The sequence below is a fragment of the Enhydra lutris genome, unplaced genomic scaffold, assembly GCF_002288905.1.
Source record: "Enhydra lutris kenyoni isolate GAN:26980312 unplaced genomic scaffold, ASM228890v2 scaffoldscaffold19, whole genome shotgun sequence".
Lineage (NCBI taxonomy): Eukaryota > Metazoa > Chordata > Mammalia > Carnivora > Mustelidae > Enhydra > Enhydra lutris.
The window spans coordinates 15,906,581-15,932,291 of record NW_019154103.1 but is presented as its reverse complement, the minus strand read 5'-3'; the positions used below and the strand labels follow the sequence as shown (position 1 = coordinate 15,932,291).

Here is a 25,711-nt window from a genome sequence, read left to right as displayed (position 1 = left end):
ACTGCTCAGGCATGGAATATTTCTTTCCTCTCTGTCCTAATGAGTAAACTCATATCAGTCCCCACAGCAAATTCTACACATACACTGTATGGTAAATATAGTATTTTTATAAGAAAATATGCTTTTAAAATATTATAAAACAATGAGGGCCAAATATATATATTTGTGTAAAACAATGTCTCTATCATTTAAATAAATGTTTATTAATAACTAAACATTGTTTGGGGGGAGAAAAGCCCTATTATTAAAAAGAATAACAATTCAACTAATTAATGGGCCCTACAATGACCGACTGGACATCGTTTACAATACACTTAAAGCTCTTTTGAATCCCATAGTTGTGAAGAAACATATGTGGGTATTTTCCAGCTCTCTTAAATTGTATTTCTTTTATAAGTTTTAAACTAAAGATTCTGGCTGCCAGAAGTAAACAATTACATGATTGTACATTTCTACTCATTGACCACACTCTTCCTCTAAATTTAACTATCATATTTTACTTTTGTTAATTGTACCTTTTTGTCACTGAGTTCCTTTATTTAGGAAAATATGTAAGATAATACATTAAATAGATACCTAGAAGGAAAATTAATTAACCAGTTCAGAACTTAAATGTATACAAACAAATTTAATCCACAGCAACTTAAGAAATAAAACAAACAAGCAAAGGGGAAAAAGAGAGAGAGACCAAGAAACAGACTCTAAACTATAGAGAACAAACTGATAGTTACCAAAGGGGAGGTGGGTGGTGGGGATGGTTGAAATAGGTGATGGGGACTAAGGATTTAGTGCACCTGTCCTCATGAGCACCAGGGGATATATGAAACTGATGAATCACTTTATTGTACATCTGGAACTAATATAGCCCTGTATGTTAACTAACTGGAATTTAAATAAAAACTTTTTAAAAATGTAATCCACAGCTTTTGGCTTTCTTGCAAGAATCCAGAACATTTTATCACATTTTCACTCATAAATCCACAAAATTTTGTTTCTCCACAACAAATATTATAGTATTTTCCATCTAATTATTTCACTGTTTTTAAAAATAAAAGTTTGTTTGAGAATATATACAAATCATTTTTAAATAATATAAATTTTTAGTGGTCAGTTTTTCACATACCCAACCGTCAAATTAACCAAATTTAGGAAGAAGTGTTTGTCTTCAGAAATGTTTTTAGTGATTTTAATATCTACGACAGACATCACCTGCATATAATCTCCATATATATATAGCAAATAAAATATTACAAAATCAAGATCTTTGAAATAAATCTTTCTATGACCTACCTGCAAATCTGTTCTGAATACTTCTATTAAATGTTAGCTGTGTCGGGATACCTAGGTGGCTCAGTCAGTTAAGTGTCTGCCTTCAGCTCAGCTCATGATCCCAGGGTCCTGGGATTGAGCCCCACATCCAGTAGGGAGCCTGCTTCTTCCTCTCCCTCTGCCATTCCCTCTGCTTGTGCGCTCTCTCTCTCTCTCTGTGTCAAATAAATAAATAAAATCTTAAAAATAAATAAATAAAGTCAGCTGTGAAACTATGTTAAAAATATAGGAAGCAATATTGCAAGTTTCATTTAACTTCCCCAAATTCTTAGAGTTATGTATTTTGCTCTCTACTGTGGCACACAACAGCATTTTTTCTAAGCAATCAAAATTTGTTCATTAGTTGTAAACAATGTACCAAGTACAAAAATGCTGAAAGATAACTATGTATTTTTTATATGATTATTACTTTAAATACATAAAACTTTAGCAAATGCAGTAATCTCTATTTCAACAGGGATTAGACAATCATCAGGATGATGACCTTGTGGCAATCAGCACACATTTATAAAATGATGGTTTGAACTTATATTTTATCTTTAATTCATCAGCCTCATGTGCCTTCATATTGGTATCTGGAAAAATTTCCCTTAAGAGTCTACAATCTTGGGGCACCTGGGTGGCTCAGTGGGTTAAAGCCTCTGCTTTCGGCTCGGGTCATGATCTCAGTGTCCTGGGATCAAGCCCTGAATCGGGCTCTCTGCTCGGCGGGGAGCCTGCTTCCCTCTCTCTCTCTGCCTGACTCTCTGCCTACTTGTGATCTCTGTTTGTCAAATAAATAAACAATATCTTTAAAAAAAAAAAAGAAATGGAAAATTGTTTAAAGATCCCATTCCTCTATCAATTTATCACATATCAATAAACATTTACTGAGTGTGTATTATGTGCCAAGCACTATGCTAAGTCCAGGAGATATAAAAGTGATTAACACTTGAGCCCTAGATAAGACATGAAGAGTGCCCCCGAGAAGTTTGGAATATTATGGAAGAGACAGTAAAACAAACCAAATCAAATATTGTTAAGACATAGCGTTTTCAAAAGGTGCTGTGAACAAGGAAGAGAAGCATATAATCCAAACTAGGGAAGGGAAGGATGGCTACAGAAGCCTTCTTGGAGGCTTATTGATAAATAAGCCTACTGCCTTGCTTTCAGCATGGCCTCCTGATTAAGAGCATAGGTTCAAATCCCAGTATCATCTGTTACTAGGTGCATGAGTTTGGGCAAGTTATTTCATCTTTCCAAGTTTGTTTCCTTGTTTATAAGATGGATATGATTGTATTTACCTCCCAGTGCTATGAAGAGGACCAAATAAGATAATGAGTAGAAAGCACAATAGCTGTCATAAACTATGCTAGTCTTCTGCTTGTTAGAAAGATGACTTCTTTCTCTTTCTCTCACAGACCCACCCACCCCACTTAGCATACAAGCTGGTGGTTTCTGGACTTCTTGGACAATGTAAGTATGTCCTATATACCTGTAAAAGAAAAACCTTCACTGTTGGTGGGAATGCAAGTGGGTGCAGCCACTTTGGAGAACAGTATGGAGATCCTCAAGAAATTAAACATAGAGCTCCCCTATGACCCTGCAATTGCACTACTGGGTATTTACCCCAAAGATACAGATGTAGTGAAAAGAAGGGCCATCTGTACCCCAATGTTTATAGCAGCAATGGCCACGGTCGCCAAACTGTGGAAAGAACCAAGATGCCCTTCAACGGACGAATGGATAAGGAAGATGTGGTCCATATACACTATGGAGTATTATGCCTCCATCAGAAAGGACGAATACCCGACTTTTGTAGCAACATGGACGGGACTGGAAGAGATTATGCTGAGTGAAATAAGTCAAGCAGAGAGAGTCAATTATACGGTTTCACTGATTTGTGGAGCATAACAAATAGCATGGAGGACAAGGGGAGTTAGAGAGGAGAAGGGAGTTGAGGGAAATTGGAAGGGGAGGTAAACCATGAGAGACTATGGACTCTGAAAAACAATCTGAGGGTTTTGAAGGGGCAGGGGGTGGGAGGTTGGGGGAACCAGGTGGTGGGTATTGGAGAGGGCACAGATTGCATGGAGCACTGGGTGTGGTGCAAAAACAATGAATACTGTTATGCTGAAAATAAATTTAAAAAATTAAAAAAAAAAAAAAAAAAGAAAAACCTTCATCTTACCAAGCCTGCCCACCTTCATTTTCTGTTATCAGTCAGGCTTTCTGATCCCCTGAAAAGTCTCCTTGACTAGCTTTTCATTATCAGACATGCCTGTGCCATGTCCACTCTCTGAATGTGGGCTTGACCACTGAGAAATCTCCGGACTAACAGACCTCTCCTGTCATTCTTCTCTGTCCCCATATCCATCAGGAGACAAATCTCTTGGCCTTCACCCTCACACTATCTCTAATGCGTCCTTCTTACCAGTGTTTTGGTGATTTTTCCATAGTTCACTTAACTGGCTTTGTCCTATAACAATTGGCCACCACTGGTTTCTCACCCAGCAGCCAACGCTTCCTTTCACTTCATTTCATTTGGAGTGAACATCACTTCAGAGACAGACTGAAGTATAATATAATATAATATAATATAATATAATATAATATAAGTATAATAACTATATGTGATTAGAACACAAAATCAGGGGCATCTAGGTGGCTCAGGGAATGAAGCCCCTGCCTTCAGTTCAGGTCATGGTCTCAGGGTCCTGGGATCGAGCCCCACATCAGGTTCTCTGCTCAGCGGGGAGCCTGCTTCCTCCTCTCTCTCTGCCTGCCTCTCTGCCTACTTATGATCTCTCTCTCTGTGTCAAATAAATAAACAAAATATTAAAAAAAAAAAAAACACAAAATCATTGAGGTTCCTGAAGATGAGAAAGGTTAGCACTAGAAGCAAGAAGAGTATGGTCTTTTGTTCTTTCCTCTTTAGGATCATGACTCCATTTTATAATCATTCTTTCCCTTCAGCAATCTCCCATTGGCCACTTATCTATTAAGTGACTCTCTCTAAAAGGGTTCTCTTCTTCCTCATCATTTGCATAAAGACCTAAGAGGTGGCCACGTTCAGTTCAGTTTCTTCTTATACATTCACCTTTCTTAGGACTTCTCCCAGGTTTCACCAAAACAGATCCAAATGAGAGCAAAAGATAAGAATAAATGAAAAATTAAAGTGTAAAGGCTTCTCCCTATTCACGGGGCCCTCTGGTAGAAATAGAGTGTTCCTTATTTGTAAACGTGTAAAAATTTTTATTTAAAAATTAAAATTATTACACAAAATGCAATCTACTCTGTCTTCCAAATTTTGCCTTTAACCCATACCTTACAAAATTATTTTGGCTTTACCAAAGCTTTACTCCTACTTTCTAAAGACCAAGGCAGACAATATTATTTCAATTTGTAAATTATTCATAATTTAATTGTTCCTCACTTCAGACAATTTGCTTTGTGCATCTTTAAGATAACATGTATACCTCATGTCTATAAAATTCATTATATGCTTCAAAGTCCAAAATATTAAAGCAGTCAGATTCTCCACAGCAAAATAATTTCAAATTCATACATGACTACAAAAATCAATTCTCAATGGATTATATCAATTACATATCAATTTGGAGCAGAAAATTTCAGTTACCTCATATTTCCACTGAAATGTATTGATTTAAGTAGTTTATACATGAACTAAAAAAAAATTCATGTTGCAAAAACAAAAATAAAACCAATTGCTGATTAGCCACATGTGAATTTACTAAATCACAGATTAAATGTGTGATTTCAAAGTTTAGCTATCATCTAACCTGTTTCCTGACCCTGACATAAAAAGTCATTTGAAACACTTAGAATTCTGGAGGCAGTGAGTTCCCAGCAAAATTTTAAACTTAAATTGCCCCTCCTCCTTACAGATTTTCCCAACAAACACTTCCTTCATCAGAGCTACTTCTTCAAAGCGGTAGCAAGTAAAATTCCTCAACAATAGGAAAAATAGTAACATGAAAACTGAGCTCCTTCAGATGAATGACAAGTAATAATTCTCTTACAGTTTTTAAGTTATGATAGCAGAAGTATAATAACTAACAACAATAAATAAAACTAACAGTACATAGCAGACCCTTGGAATATGCTTCCATTAAACAGTATTGAAAAAATATTGACAGTAAACAAGTTTGGGGGTTTGTTTTTTAGAGAGGGAAAGAGAGAGAAGTAGGGAAGAGGGGCAGAGAGAGAGGGAGACAGAGAATCTTAAGGAGGCACCACATCCAGCACAGAGTCGGATGCCGGGCTCAAACTCACAACGCTGAGCCAAAACCAAGAGTTGGACGCTTAACCGACTGAGCCACCTAGGCACCCCAAGTTTTCGGTTTTAAAAATCACCAATAATAGCGATCCTCTTCATCAACAAGAAGAATGTAGATAACTGGAAAAGCAATATTCTCTAAGTAAGATATCAAATATGAAATTCCAGTTAGCAAAATACAAATTTGAGGTTAAAAAACAAAACAAAACTGAGAACTGGTTGCATTCAATTATATTTTGCTACTAAAATTCAATACCCATCAGAAAATGTTTGTTATTATAACTAGATTTTTTTTTTTTCTTTTTTACCCTCATTACATAAAGTTGTGACTGGTCAAAAGTCATAAAGTAGTTCAGAAAAGAAACTTAGCATTGGGGCACCTGGGTGGCTCAGTCAGTTAAATGTCTGCTTTCAGCTTAGGTCATGATCCCAAAATCATGGAATCAAGTCCCATGTCAGGCTCCCTGCTCAGCGGGGAGTCTGCTTCTCTCACTGCCCCTTCCCGCTGCTTGTGTGCTCTCTCTCTCTAATAAACAAATAAATCTTAAGGAAAAAAAAAAGGAACTTAGCATTTCTGATCCTTCCCATAGGCCCAGTGCCACTTAGGGCTAGATAAATAAACTTTACAAAATCGTCTAACTTAGCAGGACCTACGTGTTATAAATTCATTCAAGAGATTTTTCCCTTTAAGCCACTAATCAAACCTGTTGTCAAAAATGTTCTAATGATATGAGAAGCATTGTTTTTGCTTCATAGGCAATGCTTTTCTCTACTAGTTGTATACCTAGATGGAAATGTAACAAAATGTTAATAGTGTTATCTCTGGGTGATCAAATTATGGATGACTTTATTTTAAATCAAAAAATCAAAAATAAAAGATTAACTGCATTCACATAATACATATCACACTATATCTTAATGCGGGAGAAGAGAAATAAAAATTTGGTACTGAATTTTATGATGAAATTCACCACACATTTAAATGTTCATTAAGTATGAAAAATATAACAAGCATACCATATAATTATCAAATATTTAAAAACCTCACTCATTTTACTAATAATGTAGCAAATCTTGCCTCCAGTCTCCACACCAAAGTCATTGTTGCATTCTGAAGATATTAGAATTAAGTCAGAGGCACCTGAGTGGCTCAATTGGTTAAGCAGCTGCCATCGGTTCCAGGCCTAGGATCTCCGGGTCCTGGGATGGATCAGACTCCATACCCAGTGGAAAGTGGGCTTCTCCCTCTTCCTTTGCTTCTCTCCTGCTCATGCTTTTTTTTTTTTTTTTCTGTCTCTCTCTCTCTCAAATAAGTAAAAAAAAATCTTAAAAAAAAAAAAAAGCCAGAGTTACAAAATCTTGAAATACACAATTAAGACCAAAAAAACAAAACAACAATAAAAACAAAAACAGAACGCCCCTAGTTCTACAGTATTTAGGCCTATCAAGTGTTAGCTGAAATAAGGATTAACCATGGATTTAAAAAAAACTGCTGGTATGGTTTTTCTTACAACTATAATCAAACTTTCAGTTGAGATGGCTTGCCTTTTTTTTCAATAATATTGAGCATTTTGATATGTGAAAAATTCCAGATTTGGCAGTATTTCTACATACCACATCAATATTAAATATCTTGATAGTGATTATCATTTGTCAGTTTTAGACAAGTTCTTGAGATTGAGTTCAAACCTTTGTACAGTAAGGTGCAACAGGCATTGAATTTAAAATTTAAGAAACAAATACCATAAAGACAGATTTCTATTTAAGTTCTGACACAGCTATAAAAAGGGAAGGGGGTGCTAGTTACTCTACCTGAAATTTTATTCAATTTTATTCAGCTGAGTCTAGTAGAGGGGTTAGAAGATGGAAAAGGAGATAACAGCAGTGGGATGTTGTTCTGGGCACAAAAAGCAGCACGTAACTTCACATTGGCAACAGCGAGATAGCCTAACAAAGGGGACAGAAGATGTACTTGACAGGAGTATAGAGAGTTAGCAGATGAGTAGGAGGAGATGGCATATGAGACGTAGGCTGGGGTGCAATAGGAAAGAGCCTTGGTGGTAAAGATGAATAGCTTAAACTTAACGCAAAATACAATAAGAGCCTAGTGAGACAAGTCCAGAAGACCAAGATAAGAGCTACAGTACATTTCAACTTATCTAAAGGGCAGATTTTTAGACAAGGAGTTTTGAAAAGGGAAGGTCACAAAAGTCAGGAGAGAAAACATTTAGTCCAAAATTTAGTCCAAGTGGGTTTTTTTTTATTATTATTTTTTCTTTTAGACCGGAAAGCATAGGGGCACCTGGCTGCTCCAGTCAGAAGGGCATGTGACTCTTGATCTCAGGATTATGAGTTTGAACCCCACGTTCAGTGTAGAGATTACTTGAATAAACATTAAAAACAAAAACATAAACAGGAATTTAAAGGTGCCAGAGTTGTTTGTTCATTGTTGTTTCTGGTGTTTCCATAGTTGGAATGAATGGGGGTAAACAAAATGAACACGTAAACTCAAGTTTAGACACTTAGAAACAGTTATATGACTAAAACCAAAGTGAAGAAAGGTGATAATTAGGTTAAGTGAGTAGGATCTTAAGTAAAAATGACAGGGAATAAAAATTTCCTGGCAATTTGTTGGTTACCTAAGTGTTTAGGAAAACATAGTAAAAAAAAAAAAAAAAAAAAAGAGTGAGAGAGAGAAATGGCAAAATAAATAATAAAGGCAATAACTTATAATATCCTATCATAGCCAATAACTTATAATATCCTAAAATAACATCCTAAAGTAACCTATAATATCCTAAAAGCTTCAAAGAGCAGGAATAATGCATTATAGTCACAGAAATTAATTATTTAATATGGGAAAACAACTTTCCAAACTACAAGTAAATCTCTTAGGGTTCTTTCTGGTTAAATGCAATTCTAGTTTATTCAAAACGCTGATTTTTAATTTTCAGAAATAAGTTATGTTCCAACTAGAAAAATTTTACTAAAAATTCTGAAGAATTCAATTGTTGTTCATTAGCCCCAAAATAACTTAAAGCAAATTTATTAATGAATGCCTCATTGTTTACTGCACTTTCATATCTGTTTCTTGTCCAATGTCATTTGAATGCTTAATAAATGATTCGACCTTAACGCTGAGAAGCAGACATTTTAGCAAATTCACGTTTTACCACTAGGTGGCGAAAAAAACCAAGCAGTATCTGTTAACCAAAGCTAGTACAAGATTCCAAGCACTTGAACAACTAGGATTTCCACCAGGTATCAACCAAGAGGAGAAAAAAAAAAGACTTTTTTCCCCCTTAAATACACATATTCATAGTTTTAAACATAACCATCTAAACTCTGTTAGAGATAAATGGTAATAAATCCATTACCATTAATGGAGATAAATCCATTAACTCTCCAGTTTGCATATTTATATACAACGCTGAATCTAATTGCCTTGTCAACTAAAATCCAACTAAATAAAATTTTCTTCCCCCAAAAGCAAGAAAACAGCAAGACCAATGAGTATAGTCAAAAGATCTGCCAAAGTGTATTTGTTTATGAAAATAGTTCCAGATTCATATTTTTTCCTTCTACATTTCCCTCTTAGAAACAGTTCTGTTGATTGAAATATCTAGAAAAGTGTAAGTTGTTATACCTTGAGTCCCAGTGTGATTTTATGAAAAACTGCCATTTGTTACCAAAATGTTCACAAAAAAGAGATAACTGTACTTGTCTTTAAGATGTATTATGAGAATTACTATGTTGAAGAGTCTTAGGCTATTGGTCTGGTAAAAATTAATATTAGAACTTTACAAAACTAAGCTCTACTTATACACGAAATCATGCTTTTTTAAAAAACCATCTTACAGGCTTCACTAATTTCTAACAAAGATTTTTCTATTATGCTGTGGATATGATGTCAACTAAAACACTGTGTCATGCCGCTTCTTAATAAGGTGGTACTTTTTTAGGCCGAACTCTATTTTTAATCCTCTGGACACAGGAGTTGTAATCATGTCAACATTGTACATCTAGCTGTAGGTGGTGTCTTTAAAAAGTCTCTTTTCTTCCTTCTGGGAAGTGGTCAGGCCTTTCCCCCTTGGTGTCATCATGCAAACAACTTCGTTGCTTTTCGTTGCTCTGTGATTAAGAGATGGAAGAGAAAACAGTTGAGGAGAAAAAAAAAAACCTATTGATTAAATTACAGTTGCTTCTCTTTCTTACTCCCTTATGGTATTCTCTTTGGCCTCTCTTAGGTTCCTTTGGCCTCGGCTGAGTTAATTTCCCCACTGCCTACAACGCACTGGTCTTTTTAAAAATCCAAACCAAGAATGCTCTTGTCTACGAACATTATTTCTTGTCTGGGTTTTATTACTTTTTTTTTTTTTTAATTCGTTAGATCATGCTCAGCAACCAGTCGCTCGCCCAACCGGTTTCTTCCTCCCCTTCCCCCATCTCTCTTCATACACCACTTCTTCCACCTCCCATCCAAGCAGTGGCCAAAACCCTGCAGTGCCGGTAACGCACGCTTCGGGTTGGTCACTCAGCAGTTTATCCTTACGTGGCTTTGCAAACAGCTTCCCACCCAGCCCTTGTCCCCCAGTGCCCCCACTCTTTCATTCTCTATTAGAGTGTGCTCGGTAAGAAGGGGCTCCAGATAGCACGTCGAGGGTTTACGGTAGCCTGCCTACCAATAAGAGCCCAGAATGAAGAGAAGTCAGGTTCAGCCTCCCGACAGCCCCAGTGTCTTCTTCCCTCAGCTGTACACCTACTGTACCCGCGAGCGAGCGAGGGAGCGAGCCAGGCGCGGGAGGGGACGCGCAGAGAGGGCGGACAGCAGCCGCGGCGTGCGCATGCGCAGTGGGGTTGTTTTTCACAAAGCTGCTCTTAAAGTGAGCTGGCAGCCTCCAGCCGCCCGTCTTTGTAAGGAGACCACTGAGACTAGCAGGATCGTGGAGCAGCAGCCTCTCTGCTGCCCTGACTTTTTAAGAAATCTCAATGAACTATTTGTAAAGAATCACTGATCTTGCCTGCAAGCTTTTTGCACGGCAAAGACATCGATCAGTGTTAGGTGAAGATCACGTTTTATATGTGATCTCGACTTTTTTGTCTTACATTATATTTTTATAGATTTTGTTATAAACATGGTGCTGGGAAAGGTGAAGAGTTTGACAATAAGCTTTGACTGTCTTAATGACAGCAATGTCCCTGTGTATTCTAGTGGGGATACAGTCTCAGGAAGGGTGAATTTAGAAGTTACCGGGGAAATCAGAGTGAAATCTCTTAAAATTCATGCAAGAGGACATGCGAAAGTACGCTGGACCGAATCAAGAAACGCCGGCTCCAATACTGCCTATACACAGAATTACACTGAAGAAGTAGAATATTTCAACCATAAAGACATCTTAATTGGACACGAAAGAGGTAAGTTTTTATATTATTCAGAAGTCATTAGACCTTTTTTCCTTTGGGAAAGTACCTTTTCAGTTTTTCTGAATTAATGTAATTCAGCACCTGGCATAACACATAGCAGTTAAAGATTAGCAAAGTTGGAAGATTTGGGTTCTCCTTGACATTCATCGTGTTTTAAACCGTAATGCATGCAGGCATCTGCAAAGTGACTGCAAACTGCACTTAATTCAACTACCTCTATACCCGGCTTGGTTTGTTCCATACGCACTTGCAATACCTTTCTACCTTATTTGTAAATTATACTTAAATCCCATTCAGTGATTTTATTAATAAGTTTTCAAATGAAATGCTAAAATCTGCAGTCCAGTATTCGATTTTTTCCTTGCAGTGTGCAACCGTAGATTTTAAAAACTAAGCTTCAGTGAAGAAATGGAATAACATTTAAGTGGATTAGTAGGTGCTTTTCATTTTTAATATTGACACGCAAAATAGTGTAAGGAATTCATCATTGTTCTTTGATAAAGGATTTCTGTGGCTTATTTTGACATACGGTATCAACACCCCACGTGTTTTTTCCCTATTCTCTCCAGATCCTTTTATAAATTTACATCAAGCATTCTCTATCTTAAAGGACAGTATCTATCATTATGATAGGTTTCAAATCAGTTTTAGAAACCATTTCGGGTCAATAATTTTCTTTTCCGAGTATGATGCCTAACTTTGGAACGTGCATTCAATGAAACCCGTGCCAGTCAAATGGAATTGAAAAGTATTCGGCACATTGGATTTGATTTTTGGTTGGAAAAGGGAGATAAACGGTTGTCAAAGCGAGAAGAGGTCCTGAGATTTCCAATCTATTGTTTAAATGGTTACATTGTGGAAATATAGGAGACTCTAAGCTTGTTTTTCTAAGTTTCCACCCTTTGTTAGAAGCGGTTCAATCCTGTTTCGGACCAGTTCTGGGGGGTGGTGAGGAGGGGCGCTTGTTCTGCTCTCAGCAGATTGGTTACACGCGTCAGGTGGTGGCGATGACTTAATTCCTAGCCCAAGAAGAATATAATGTTAAAACTGGTTATGTAATTTTATGCTTCTCCTTTTTAATGCAGTATTTAGTTCAAATGTTAACGATTTTTCAGAAAGTACAGCACGTCTTTAACCTTTTATATTAAAAAAATACACATCCCTGAGGAAGTGCAAATGGAACTAAGACAAGTGTCGAAATGAAGGATGCTTTGAGTTACCGCATGTAATCATTTTTTTAAAATATTAAAATGAAATTACTTCTTCAGTTGGGATTTCACAGTTACACATAGGTAATCTGCATCCTGAAATAATTTTTAGTTTGTATTTACAAGCAGTAACACTGGTAAGATGCAAATGCCGAATGACAGCCTTGGTATTTTTTGGAAAGCAGACACGAGTTTGTCTTTGAACCTTTCTGAACATTGCAGCTTTTTATAAAATGGATAAGAAACAAAGGTTTTGAGGGAGTTGAGGCTTGCAATGGAGTAAAAGTAGAATAATGACTTACGGGGACAAACACAATTTCATTAGTTGTTCCAGGATTTCTTCGTAAACAAAACTATGTACCCCGGACCCCACAAGATACCCCTCTACCCCTGCAAAGCGTGGACAAGCTCTTAGCTGGAATAGTTTCAATGACTTAAAAAGTGGGACCTCTCAAACTAGCCTGGTAACTGAGACCCCGCCCCGGGCGCCCGGCGATAGGCGGAGCCGCGTTTGTTAGCCTGTTGCTAAGGCGATGCCAGGCTCTGATTGGATTGGGCGCGGGCGGGTGGGGAGAGTGGGCTCGCGCCGGTTGGGGCGAGGCTTGGAACCGGCGTGCGCCGGTAAAGGTCCCTCCAGAGTGGCTGCCCCCGCCCCTACCCGCGTCCCTCCCGCAGCTTCTGGAGGCGTCGTGGCTCCTGTCACAGAATGTTGTCGCCCCTCACCTTCCTGCTTGGCGCCCCAAAAGAAGCGATCTCGGGTTTCCGCAGAGTAGATGGGGAGAAGCTCCTGCTGGCCTCGCAGGTGCCGAATGGCCCCTGGGCGTAACTTTAACTGACAAATCTATTCAGAAGGAACTTGGGTACGCAGGGTTAGCGGGACCCCATTTTCCTGATTTTCGGCTGGAAGAAGTCAGGTGGCTTCTGGAGGCGTTCACTGCCTCTTAGTTGAAAGAAAGCATGTTTCCTGACCTGTGTATTCACCAGACCGGCTACCTTGATTTGACCTGGGAACAGACCGTAAAGGCGGGCCAGAAGAAGGAAAAGTGATACTGACACTGAAAGCTCGTGGAGAGGCCTCAGCGAGTATCCTCTGACCTCTCCCCATTGTTTCCCAGAGACACTGCCACCCTGGCCTTCCTCCCTCCCCCACGCCCCAGTTTCTCTCTCCGCAACTGTAAAGGTGTCAGGGTGGCCCGAGCCAGATCGAACCGGTCACCGGCTGGGGCGTGTAAAGCGGAAGCGCCGCGGTGCCATCGCCCCGCCCCCTGTCCAGCAGGCTAGGCTGCGCGCAGGCGAGCGCGAGCGCCGCGCGACGTATGCCGTATGTATAGCGGAGCGCGCGGGCGGCGGCGCGCGCGGGCGGGCCGGCTGGGATCTGCTCGCGCCGGTTTAGGCCGGTCCTCTCCTGCTCCGGTCTAGTTCTTGATTGACAGCCCGGCACTTGTTTACCACGGCGGGGCCGCCGCCGCTCGCCTCAATGAGAGTGCTGAGCTGGCACAAAAAGGAAGCGAGAAGGGACGAAAAGGAGAGGGAGGCAAACTTCGGGCGCCTTCGAGGGGAGCGAATTTAAATGGCCCCCAACTCACCGGTTTTCGGTGCTGAAATTCGTTCAGAGGATTTGCACAGGGGGGCGAGGAAAAACAGTGAGATAAAAAGGAATTATCATGGTTTCTGAATAAAAGTACCCGCAGAAACACGCTTTTTTCCCCCTTTTCTCTTTTGATGTAACGGAAGCATCACGTTGTGTCCCTTCAATACTTTGGTGAAAGAAAGTTAAATGGTAATACCAATTTCATCTACACTCATGGCTAATGCTGGCTTCTACACTGAAAGACTACATCAGTAAAGACGTGTATGTAATTACACTACTCAGCTAAACTAAAAGTCAATTTAAGAATTCAGAATCCTCCCACATTTTCGTTAAATATGTATATGTTTTGGAGAAATTTAAAAAATATTTGGCCTAAAGAAAATTGGTTTTTAAATGAAAGGTCATTCTCCTAGCAATTGGGAACAGCCTAATTAGAGTTCATTTTTCAAGGATGTGGAACAATGTTGTTTCCCAGTAAGCAGGAACCTTTTAAATCGTAAGATATATTTTTATGTGCAGATTTTTAGCTGTTGCTAGGACAAACTTAGTGTGAACATTTTAGGTTCAATAAAGAATTTTTATTTTTAGCTCTGAAACTGACATTTAAATATCACTTCCTTTTTTTTTTAACTTAAGCATTTGACGAAGTTTTCTAATGGTTTTAAGTTGTAACATTCATGTCATCTGCATCAAAACTGACAGACTTTAAAGGTTTGCACAAATTTTAATCTATATATAGTCTTATGATAAATTTTTAAGTAAACCATTGGAGATAAAGATAACCTCTTAGAGACTTGAGCTCTGACTCTGGTTGAGCATCTACTATGTTAGACACAAATGCTTTACAGTTTGGGTCATTTACCATTAAAAAAAAAAACTGCCTTTAAGGGCATAAGTATTGATTATCCCCATCTTACAGATGAGGCCACAGAAGAGTTGGAATTTGTAGTAACTCACACAGAGGAAGTGACAAGTTAGAATTAAGATCTCTCAGACTCCAAAGCTTGTGGCCTTAATTAATTATTATAGGAGTACCTTTAGAGTACTGCCACCAGGGAGAGTGTGTAAAGGTTTAATATAAAGTCTTTTGTTTTCTCTTTGTTTGTTTTAGATGATGATAATTCAGAAGAAGGTTTCAACACTATTCATTCAGGAAGGCATGAATATGCATTCAGCTTCGAGCTTCCACAGACGTAAGTATTATGAGTAACAGGCATTTTTCATAAACCTCCATTCTTTTAATTAAAATTATTCTAAATTTAAATATTTTTAGTTTTTAAAAAAAACCCTTTTCATCACTGAATCTTGCTAGAGGAAAACAATACACTGAAAAAGAAGCTGCTTTTTAATATAGCCTGGCAGAATTATAGAAAGCAAAGCTCAATTCTTCGTACTCTGTCTCAAAATCTGTGAGGTATTTAAAACTTAAATAGTATTTCATGTACCCTGAGTGAATTGGAAGGTGCTAGTCAGAATGTAAGCACTTTCTATTTTATCATCAGTTGACATTAGTGGAAATTTAGAACTTAACAAAACTCAACTCAGTAATTTGTAAAAATCCAGTCTTTTATCTTTTCTGCTAATGCTAACCCACAGCAGTAATGTAAAAAGATAAACATATTAACCCACAGCAGTAATGTAAAAAGATAAACATAATTAGGAATAATCTAACTTTATGATGATCTTTTGATAATGAATTTAGTAGCTTCTGTGCAAAGACCTATTATAAAAGTCATACAACTGATTCTGTGACCTGGATTTAAAAGGAAACACCTATCAGATAATTGAATATAAGGCATGGAATATAGTAAGGAAAAAGTTAAGTGGTTTGTTCTTGATGTAAAAATAGATCTTCGAAGCGATTATTCCCTCCCCGCCAAATTTTCTTAGTATCTCTGTTAATTGTAGTACTTGAATTGTTACTATGCGGATAAATTCATAAATGATATTTTTCAGAGTATTCTATTTACCATATTATTTAACGTCATTCTAAACGTAGTGCCCTAATCTGCTTTAAGAGAAATACTGTAAGTCTGTGAATATATTGCTAATATTGGGTCTGACTAGTTTATTGCTAATATTGGGTCTGACTAGTTTATCAACCAAAGTCACTTAAAATAGACTCTGGAAGACTTACATAAATACTACATTTCATTTTTCCATGCTATACACGTTAATGTAAGAGTCTAAAATGCAAAAAAAAAAAAAAAAAAATCTAAAAATCCCACTACTTTTCATGCTAATCTAAGCTAGCACTTTACCTTGTAAATAACTGAACACTGGGCATTTTGCTAGTGAAATTATGAAAGAGACTAAACTCACTGCAGTAAAACCTTCCACAATTAATGAAATCTGGGAGAGGTGAAAACCAGTTCTGGATGCCCTTGATAGAGATTAACAGAATTGTTCTTTCTCTTATTAAGCCTGTACAGTTAGAAAACATGGCCACAAAAGAGTTAGAACGTGAGAAAACTAGGAAATGGAAACACAGCTTTTTTAGATTTTCAGTAGATTTTGTAAAAGGTGAAATTTTTGAAATTAAAACAACTCTTCTAGATACTCTCTAGATCTTATTATAAAAAAAAAAAAGAGAATTCCTAAGCCAGTGTATAAACTTTCTCAATAGAAATATTAAAACCGGGGTGCCTGGGTGGCTCAGTGGGTTAAGCCTCTGCCTTTGGCTTAGGTCATGATCCCAGGGTCCTGGGATCAAGCCCCACATTGGGCTCTCTGCTTGGCAGGGAGCCTGCTTCCCCCCGCCTGCCTCTCTGCCTACTTGTGATCTCTGTCAAATAAATAAATAAAATCTTTAAAAAAAAAAAAAAAAGAAAGAAATATTAAAACCATTCTTAACTTTGTTTTTAAATTAAATTTTTGATTTCAAGAATTGATTTCCAGACTTTCATAATTTTGCCACCAGCGTTAAAAGCAGCCTCTTCTTAGTTTAAAGGGATTGTATTCTTCTGGCTTTTTAAAGCAAAATTTCTATAATACTTTAGTGTTAGCTATTGTTTTTTGGAAAACAGAAGATTTTTTTTCCCCAATGACTTATCCCTTTAGAAATTAAAAAAAATTCTGTTTGCTACCTCATTGATATATAAGCAGTGGAATATAGTAACACTTCTATGCTGACCAACTGTATAATTCTTAAAAAGAGGTATAAAATTAATATATTGAATTTATATTCTGCACAGACCACTTGCTACCTCATTCGAAGGCCGACATGGCAGTGTGCGCTATTGGGTGAAAGCCGAATTGCACAGGCCTTGGCTTCTACCAGTAAAATTAAAGAAGGAATTTACAGTCTTTGAGCATATAGATATCAACACTCCTTCATTACTGGTAAGAACTGACTGAATTCTTCATTCTTCGTTTTTGGCATATAAATACTAAAGAATAATCACCTAAACTATGCAGTCTCTATACTTTTACAAGAGTGATTTTAAATTCCATAAATACTATTTTTAAAAACAGAGTCAAGAGCACACAAATTAGTGAAGAATATGCTCACATTTTCTGATATTATAATAACTTTAAGAAAATTTAAGAAAACTTTAAAAGTAAAAACAGCATATGGTACAAAATAATTCTCACTCAGAAGTTAAAAGAATAACAAAAAATAGATTTGTTCCCTGGATAATTTCAGTGGAGAAGGAACAGTAGTATCAATTATTATAAGACAGTATCACTTACCATTGAAAGATCATAATCTAAACCTTGGACTGCATTGCATATTCCAATATAGGGATAGTTGTCAAGTGTTGGGGAGATTGTCACTTTCATGAAAAATCAATCATATTTTAAAAGAAATCCTTTTTAATTGCATTTTTTCACAATATTCAAATTTGACTTTAAAAACTTTATTTGGTCTAAACAAATGATAACATCTTTAAGCAAATAAGAATCTTAAAAATGAGAGTTTTCCTTTTTTCACATAACTAATTTTTATATTCTCAAAGAAAGATGTTAACATTTGGGATTGTAACCAAGTTGCTTTCCAAGCTGCCTTTTTTTTTTTAAGGCAGTTGAAGTGGAATGTGGAAAGGGTTTTTTTGTTTGTTTGATTGGTTGGTTGGTTTGTTTTTAATTACTTTCTTTGTAAATAGTATGAGCTAAAACTGTGTTTATGGAGTATGTTGTTAAGCTCTCTACCCTTTTTTAATTGGATGGAGAATATATATAAAGATGAAAATAATTGTATAATTCAGAAGCCATTGGCTAGTTTTTTTAAAAGTATATCTGAATACACCTGGAAAAAAAACAACACTGTTTTTAATTTTAATTCTCCAAAAATTTAGGGTTTTATTTTAAAACATTGTGTAATACTGTCTTAATTTGTGCATTGACCTTTTTCTCTAATTTATTTCTTACAGTCACCCCAAGCAGGCACAAAAGAAAAGACTCTCTGTTGCTGGTTCTGTACCTCAGGCCCAATATCCTTAAGTGCCAAAATCGAAAGGAAGGGCTATACCCCAGGTATGTATGAGATGGACTCCCACAGAAAACGATCCTTCTTTACTCAGCTTTTGTGTATTAAGTATTTAGTATTTCTACTAAATGCACATATAATATGATATTCTTGGTAAGAATAACCCAATTTTCTTTCATAAATGTGAATGTAATATCTGTTCTTAAACAGCTACTAAACATGAGTAGTTCATTTTTACAATTCCAAATTTCTTGCCACTTTTGGGACTGTTTTTCATCCATGTAGTCCATTGACCTTTCAGACTTTGGCTTAAGAATCTACATTTTTGGAGGTTTGGTTGTTTTTGTTTAACAGTAGATACATATTTTTTCCCTCTAGGTGAATCAATTCAGATATTTGCTGAGATTGAGAACTGCTCTTCCCGAATGGTAGTGCCAAAGGCAGCCATTTACCAAACACAGGCCTTCTATGCCAAAGGGAAAATGAAGGAAGTAAAACAGCTTGTGGCTAATTTACGTGGGGAATCCTTATCATCTGGAAAGACAGATACATGGAATGGAAAGTTGCTGAAAATTCCACCAGTTTCTCCTTCTATCCTCGACTGTAGCATAATTCGTGTGGAATATTCACTAATGGTAGGTATAGATTTAAGGGTTTGTTTAGTATTAAAGTCATGATAGTAAGTAAGTCATTATCTTACTCTAGGATTTGGTTTTTGTATTCTATATATCATATATACAAATACATGTAAACCTTTAATTTGAATTACAATTACTAATTTTACCTCACATGTAAACTACTACATGTAGTACTACACGTAGTGATGGAACTTTTTTTTTATATTCTATGTATATGTAAGTAAATGAAGGCCTAAGATAACATTAAAGTTGGGTTATCAGTTTTTAAAGAAAGAAATAATGCTTGTAATACTAAACCTACCATCTCCTTTCAATGTTTAGGTATATGTGGATATTCCTGGAGCTATGGATTTATTTCTTAATTTGCCACTTGTCATTGGTACCATTCCTCTACATCCATTTGGTAGCAGAACCTCAAGTGTAAGCAGTCAGTGTAGCATGAATATGAACTGGCTTGGTTTATCTCTACGTGAAAGACCTGAAGGTAATTTGATAATGCATGTTTAAGCCTATTCTCTTATTATTATTTTGAAGAACATAATTTTGCCTTTAATATCTTATGATTAAACTTTTGTCTATATGTGTAGAAAGTAGATGTGTCCCTAATATTAGATTTAAAACCTATATCCCCCTAGTTTTAATCACAAAACAATTACTATTTTTATCTTGACATTCCTTTTTAATACCTACTATTCTGTGTATTTTGACATGCATAAGAACGTGGTGTTCGAATTGCGTGTATCTTTTTCCTTCAGCACCACCCAGCTATGCAGAAGTGGTAACAGAGGAACAAAGGCGGAATAATCTTGCACCCGTGAGTGCTTGTGATGACTTTGAGAGAGCCCTTCAAGGACCACTGTTTGCATATATCCAGGAGTTTCGGTTCTTGCCTCCACCTCTTTATTCAGAGGTAAGCACTAGCTCAAGTCTGAAATGGGCTGACTCTCCTGGGAAACAGCATTACAGACTTTTTTTAAAAATACAGTTAGATTTTGATTATCATTATATTAATAGAAAAATATAAGTAGGATTCTTACATTATTGGGGAAGTAGGGATAATGATTTAATATCATGCTTACAAAATGCCTGTTAAAGGAATAATTCATATTTTAAAGCATCAATAGGAGTGGCATTTTACATGCATGAACTAAAGTAGCTAGAATTTCTCTTATTTATCATCCTTTTCCGATTTAATTCTTGCATATTTTAACATTCCCAGTCATAGGGGAAAATAACATATTTGCAAAACAGGTTCTACAAACATTTCTACACTGATTATTTTATTCATCTCATGTTGATGACCACTAAGCATTACGTGAATAAAACATGGCTCTTCTTGCGAGAAGCTCAGACTGATGCGAAGAACAAATTTAGAAGCAAAATATTCCATAACAATAGAAATGCACACAGTTCATTTGAAGAGTAGTTCATTAGGCCCTGGAAATCAGGAAAGGCTTCCCTGGGAAGGTGATTGAAGTTCTTCAGAATACATCTTAATATATGTTGTGCAGGGCTTTAAAGTTGGCATTGATACCAATATAATGCTAAGTAATTTTGTAAATCACTAGAATTAGCCTTACCCTTTTGGTTATCACAGATTAGCTATTTAACAATGAAATATTACTCCCAAATAAGACCTAAGTGGGATTGCTTCATTCTGCAAGAAATTGTTGCTTTTCCCCCTTTAATATCTGCTGGAAGAGTCCATTTTCCTCCAGATGTGGTTAATAGAAGATCACTTTATTTGTTGATTATAGGATATTTAGAATTTGTTCTTTTGAATTTTTTTTTTTTAAAGATTTTATTTATTTCTTTGACAGAGAGAGATCACAAGTAAACAGAGAGGCAGGCAGAGAGAGGGAGGGAAGCAGGCTCCTTGCTGAGCAGAGAGCCCGATGTGGGACTCGATCCCAGGACCCTGAGATCATGACCTGAGCCGAAGGCAGCGGCTTAAACCACTGAGCCACCCAGGCGCCCCTGTTCTTGTGAATTCTTAATTAGCCATACTATCCCTCTGTTCTGTTTCACAGAATTTGTCCTTATGTGCTAAAAGTTCTCCCACTTGCTACAGATTTTATGTTACATTTTTATGCTGATGTTTCTATCTTAAGTCCGTAATTTTTTATTTGATCTGAGACTTCCTGCCTTTACAACAGTCATTTTAAAAGAAAGACAATCTCCGTTATCCACTTTAAAGCAATTTGTGGCAAAATTCTACTACCACCTTTTAAAGTGAACTAAAGATAATTAAGAGAATTAAAAATTTCTAAAATCCTAAAGTGGTTCAGAATGTGATTCAGTTAATAGTCACATAGAAGGGGAAAAGTTCTAGACTGCATTAAAGTGTTTTTCTCTTAAGTCATTAAAAGAAAAGTTACTTGGTTTTTTCCTTCAAAAACATGTTTTACCTAAAGTTCTGTGAGGCACTCACAGAACTTAAATGTTCATACCTAAATGTATGCTACATTTAAATGCAAATAAAAATGGGTCTTACCCAAAAGATGTTTAGTAAAAGAAATATTTTAAAGCCAACCAGTTGCCTTCCTGAGCTCATTCTCTGAGAATCAACTGAAATATATTAATTTTGCTTAAATGTATGTGCATATTAAAGTCTCTCGTCATAGAGAAGGTGGGCAGACTCTAGAGCATTCTGGGTTTAGCACTGCTATTTCTTGATACACAGTTTTCTTAGGCCTTCTCTAGTGTTTAACATTCATAGGTTATTACTTCAGATAACCACCAAGAACACTGTTCACACAACTGCATTCTTCCCAAAGCCTAGAAAAGAGTTGACTTTTTTTGTAAAAGGATGAAAAGGGACAAAAGGGAGATCATTACTATGAAATTGTTCTCTACTCCGTATTTTGAGTCTTAAGTACTACTGACTGCTGAATAAAACACCGTATGGGCATACCTTTAAAAATTTTACTAATTTCGGGGGCACCTGGGTGGCTCAGTGGGTTAAGCTTCTGCCTTCGGCTCAGGTCATGATCTCAGAGTTTTGGGATCGAACCCCGCATCGGGCTCTCTGCTCAGCAGGGAGCCTGCTTCCTCCTCTCTCTGTGCCTGCCTCTCTGCCTACTTGTGATCTCTATCTGTCAAATAAATAAATAAAATCTTTAAAAAAAAATTTTTTTATTAATTTTGTAATTAAGTATCAGGCACTTTATAGATAATATTTGTATCCTTTTCTCCCTTCCCCTACATGCTGTGTATGTTCTGACTCAATTCCTCAGTAGTACTTAGAATGTTAGTCATTGCTGCATTTTTACTAGACTTTATCAGATAACTTTGTAATTTTTTTTAACTCTTCATTTTAGATTGATCCAAATCCTGATCAGTCAGCAGATGATAGACCATCCTGCCCCTCTCGTTGAAGGAACACTTGGTTAAATCAAGTTGATGTGGGTTCCGAACTGTATCTCTTCCCAGCTGAGGACAGAGAAGTATCTTGGAGACACGTTTTCAGAGGAAGTGGAATTGCTTTTGCCCAGAAAAATGGCAAATACATGAAACAACCAGTGATCATGCTTTAGAAGCCTACAGCAACATTCTGGGACTGCTCCAACATGCTTGAAGATCTAAGCTTTTCTCCTTTAAAACAGGCACATACTTAAGAGCAGTCTTCTTAGCCTATGGTCATACGTGTCAAGACACCACGTTGTAAAGAAGGATGGTTTCCTTCTTTTGATTTGAAAATTTGCACATGCTCAATGCTTACATTGTGCAGTTCTGATGTCACTACAGCTTTTTTTTTTTCCATTTATGCCAGACTCTTGATACTGTTTAAAAACTTGTTTGCGGTCAGCACAACAAGGAACAAAAGAAAGCTTTGAAAAAACTTTAACATGAAAAAAAACGCACTGACTTTTTTTTTTTAATTTAATATAGCCTGGACTTTACCTGCGTATGCACATGCTCAGAAATGTCCTACTAGGCTGACCATGTATCACCTCTTCAGCTTGGATCCTATTGTGGATTTATTTACAAACATCAAATGCCTTCAAGCCAATCCTTCTTGCTGTATGTTTTGCAGCCTACTGTAGTAGATACGCAACAGATATGTGGGAAAAGAGATGAGGAGGAAGCTAATAAGAGACTTTGTCAAGATTGTATACCTTCTTGGTTTCTTTTAAGAATTTGTTGCCTTTCTACTATTACAGCAAAGCAGCATTTTGTTACTGACTGCCTAAAATCACTTAATCTCAGGTGAACGCATCACTTGCCAAACTGTTGGAATGCTATTTGTGTTTCGTTGCACTGTTGAGTTACTTTTTTTTTGTTTGGTTGGTTGGTTGGTTGGCTTTTTGGAGAGGGAAATTTGGAAAAGGGACATACACAAAAGTGATAACCCACCCACATTCCCTTTTTATCATTACATAAAAGAAGAAACTAGCAGAGCTAAGAATGGAGTAAAGAAAGGCAGTATGGCAGGCACCAGCAAAGAGTTAAGGGCTTGTTGCTCTTAAAAATTATTATTTTTATTATTTTAAGAGTATGGAAATTTTCCAGTCACTGGAGAGGAGGAGAAAGTGCATTTATTTTTATAACAGAGTTACTTAATTACCTCCAAAACACATATGTTGGAAATCATTTTGCTGATGCAGTGTTTTCTGAGCAGGAATATATATATGTATATATACATATATACATATACATATATACATATATATATATATTCAGGTTGTGATTAGAGAGCTTACTTCATACATTTCCTATCCCGCTCCCAACTTCTCAGAACTCGAAAACCCAAGTTTATTCTGAAAGTGTACACAAAATTACAAATACTAGAACGTGTGCTGGAATGAGAACTGTTTTCTATTTTTGTGGGGTTTTTTTAGTGACAGTATTTTTTCCATTATCTAAAGAACATTTTGCTAAACATGAGAAACCACTCACTTTGAGTATATATAGATAAGACCAACTACATCAGTAAATTATAGTTTGTATTAAAGATGATTTACAGTTGGCTCGTAAGAAATATACCAGCATTCGTGATGACACTTAAAAACCATTTTCCAATGTACCAAGTGTACAAATGGTCTTATTTTAGAAGGAATTCAGCTCTGACGTTTTTAATGAAAATCAGCATCTGTGGTGATGCAACATACGTGTGAAATGGGTGTTACATCTATCTGCCATTTAACCCCACAGTTAAAGTGGCTGAAAATAATAGTAACTCTGGCTTGGTGCTTGACCTGGTTAAATACTGTCTTAAAGCTTCATACAAAACAAATAGGCTTTTCCATAAGTGGCCTTTAAGAAAACATGGAAGACAATTCATGTTTGAAAAATGCTGACAGGGTGAAGAAAGCCCAGCGTAAAAATGAATCACGTTTTAAGTGATTCAGTAAAGGGTTTGGGCTCCCGTAGCAAACTAATACTAGATAATAAGGAAATGGGGGTGAAATATTTTTTTATTGTTGTTAAATCATTTTGTGAATGTCCCCCTCAAAAGAAGCTAATGGAATATTTGGCATAAAGGGCATTTGGTGGTTTTATTTTTGTTGGGGGGGAGGTTGTCTGAAAATCCCTTTTCTTTTCTCTCTTATGTCTAACTGACTAGGGAACAATTGTTGATATGCATAGCATTGGAATACTTATCACCATATACTCTTATAAATAACACATGAAGTGAGAATGACCAATATTCTGATAATTGGCACTGGGTCACAAAATGTGATTAAATTTTAAATATATATAAAACTTTATCAAATAAAGTTTTATTTACCCCATTAAAGTATTTGTTTACTTTTCTTATTTAGAGGCATTACTTTACTCTTTTCCAAATATTGGTCAATTCCTGACATAAGATGTGAGGTTCACAGCTGTATTCCAGTATTCAAGATAGAGTCCTGATTTTGCAATTAGGAAAAGTAAAATCCAAAACATTAGCAAAACAAAGTGCAATATTAAATGTATGCTTTATAGATTATATTCTATGGCTGTTTGTAATTTCTCTTTTTTTCCTGTTTTATTTGGTGCTGAATATGTCCTTGTAGGCTCTGTTTTAAGAAAACAATATGTGGGAAATGATTTAATTTTTCCTATTGCTCTTCCTTGTGGAAAATAAAGTGTTTTTTGTTTTTTTTCTTTTTTGTAAAATTGTTTGGAGACTTAATTGAATCTTGATCGTGTTAGTAACTCATCATACATGCAAACATTATTAGGACTACAGTTAAACTCTATTTTTAAGCCAATCTGGTTAGGAGTTGCTTCAAGCCACCAAAGGGAATTACTGAAGCCTTAAAGGAATTTTTAATACTAATTATCATGGCATAATAATTCATCAAATTTTTAGATGCTTTTTTAGATGAATTGTCTGTAAGTTCATTCTATAAATGCCAGTCCTCTGTATGAACTAAACTTAACCAGGTAAAATAGTTTGACCTTCAGGTACCAATTCCCTCTTGCAGTGATGTGTCCAAGTTTCTAGTATTTAAGAGCACATAACTTTAAAAGTTGTATTAACTAAACTTACAAAAATACTTTTTTCCAAATTTTTAAATAATAATATTTTTTCAAAGAATGTGTGGATTTGGCATTAATTTATAACATTAGAATTACTAATCACATTTAGAAAATGTGGGATCACGTTTAGAAAATAACCTTACTTCAGTATTTATATTTCAATATTTATATATCCATAGACCAGCTCTCAGGTTGTATATGTGCCTTACTATATCATTCTCCCATATTTTCAAATGTGTATACACATATAAAGTGTGTTAGAAACACTTAGACAATGTATTTATAGTCAATCTTATGGAAATAAGAGCTAGCAATCTATACAATGTTTTTATACAATAAAGA

General features: G+C 36.3%; 1 protein-coding gene across 3 annotated transcripts; it reads left to right on the top strand.

Annotated features, from left to right (window-relative positions):
* The first annotated feature begins 10,516 nt into the window (after positions 1-10,516).
* LOC111148382 (arrestin domain containing 3) lies at positions 10,517-22,657 on the top strand. Of its 3 annotated transcripts, none has more exons than XR_002640691.1 (8): positions 10,517-11,023; positions 14,943-15,024; positions 17,026-17,173; positions 18,205-18,307; positions 18,639-18,895; positions 19,220-19,382; positions 19,616-19,808; positions 22,219-22,657. XR_002640691.1 is itself a non-coding variant. In XM_022504888.1 (8 exons), the coding sequence occupies exons 1-8, from the start codon at positions 10,744-10,746 to the stop codon at positions 22,273-22,275; spliced, it is 1,245 nt and encodes a 414-aa protein (XP_022360596.1). In that variant the 5' UTR covers positions 10,517-10,743; the 3' UTR covers positions 22,276-22,657. The 3 variants fall into 3 exon arrangements, 2 of the variants coding, with proteins under 2 accessions (XP_022360596.1, XP_022360597.1); XM_022504888.1 differs by having other exon boundaries at positions 19,654-19,808; XM_022504889.1 differs by lacking the exon at positions 17,026-17,173 and having other exon boundaries at positions 10,545-11,023; positions 19,654-19,808.
* The last annotated feature ends 3,054 nt before the right edge of the window (positions 22,658-25,711 follow it).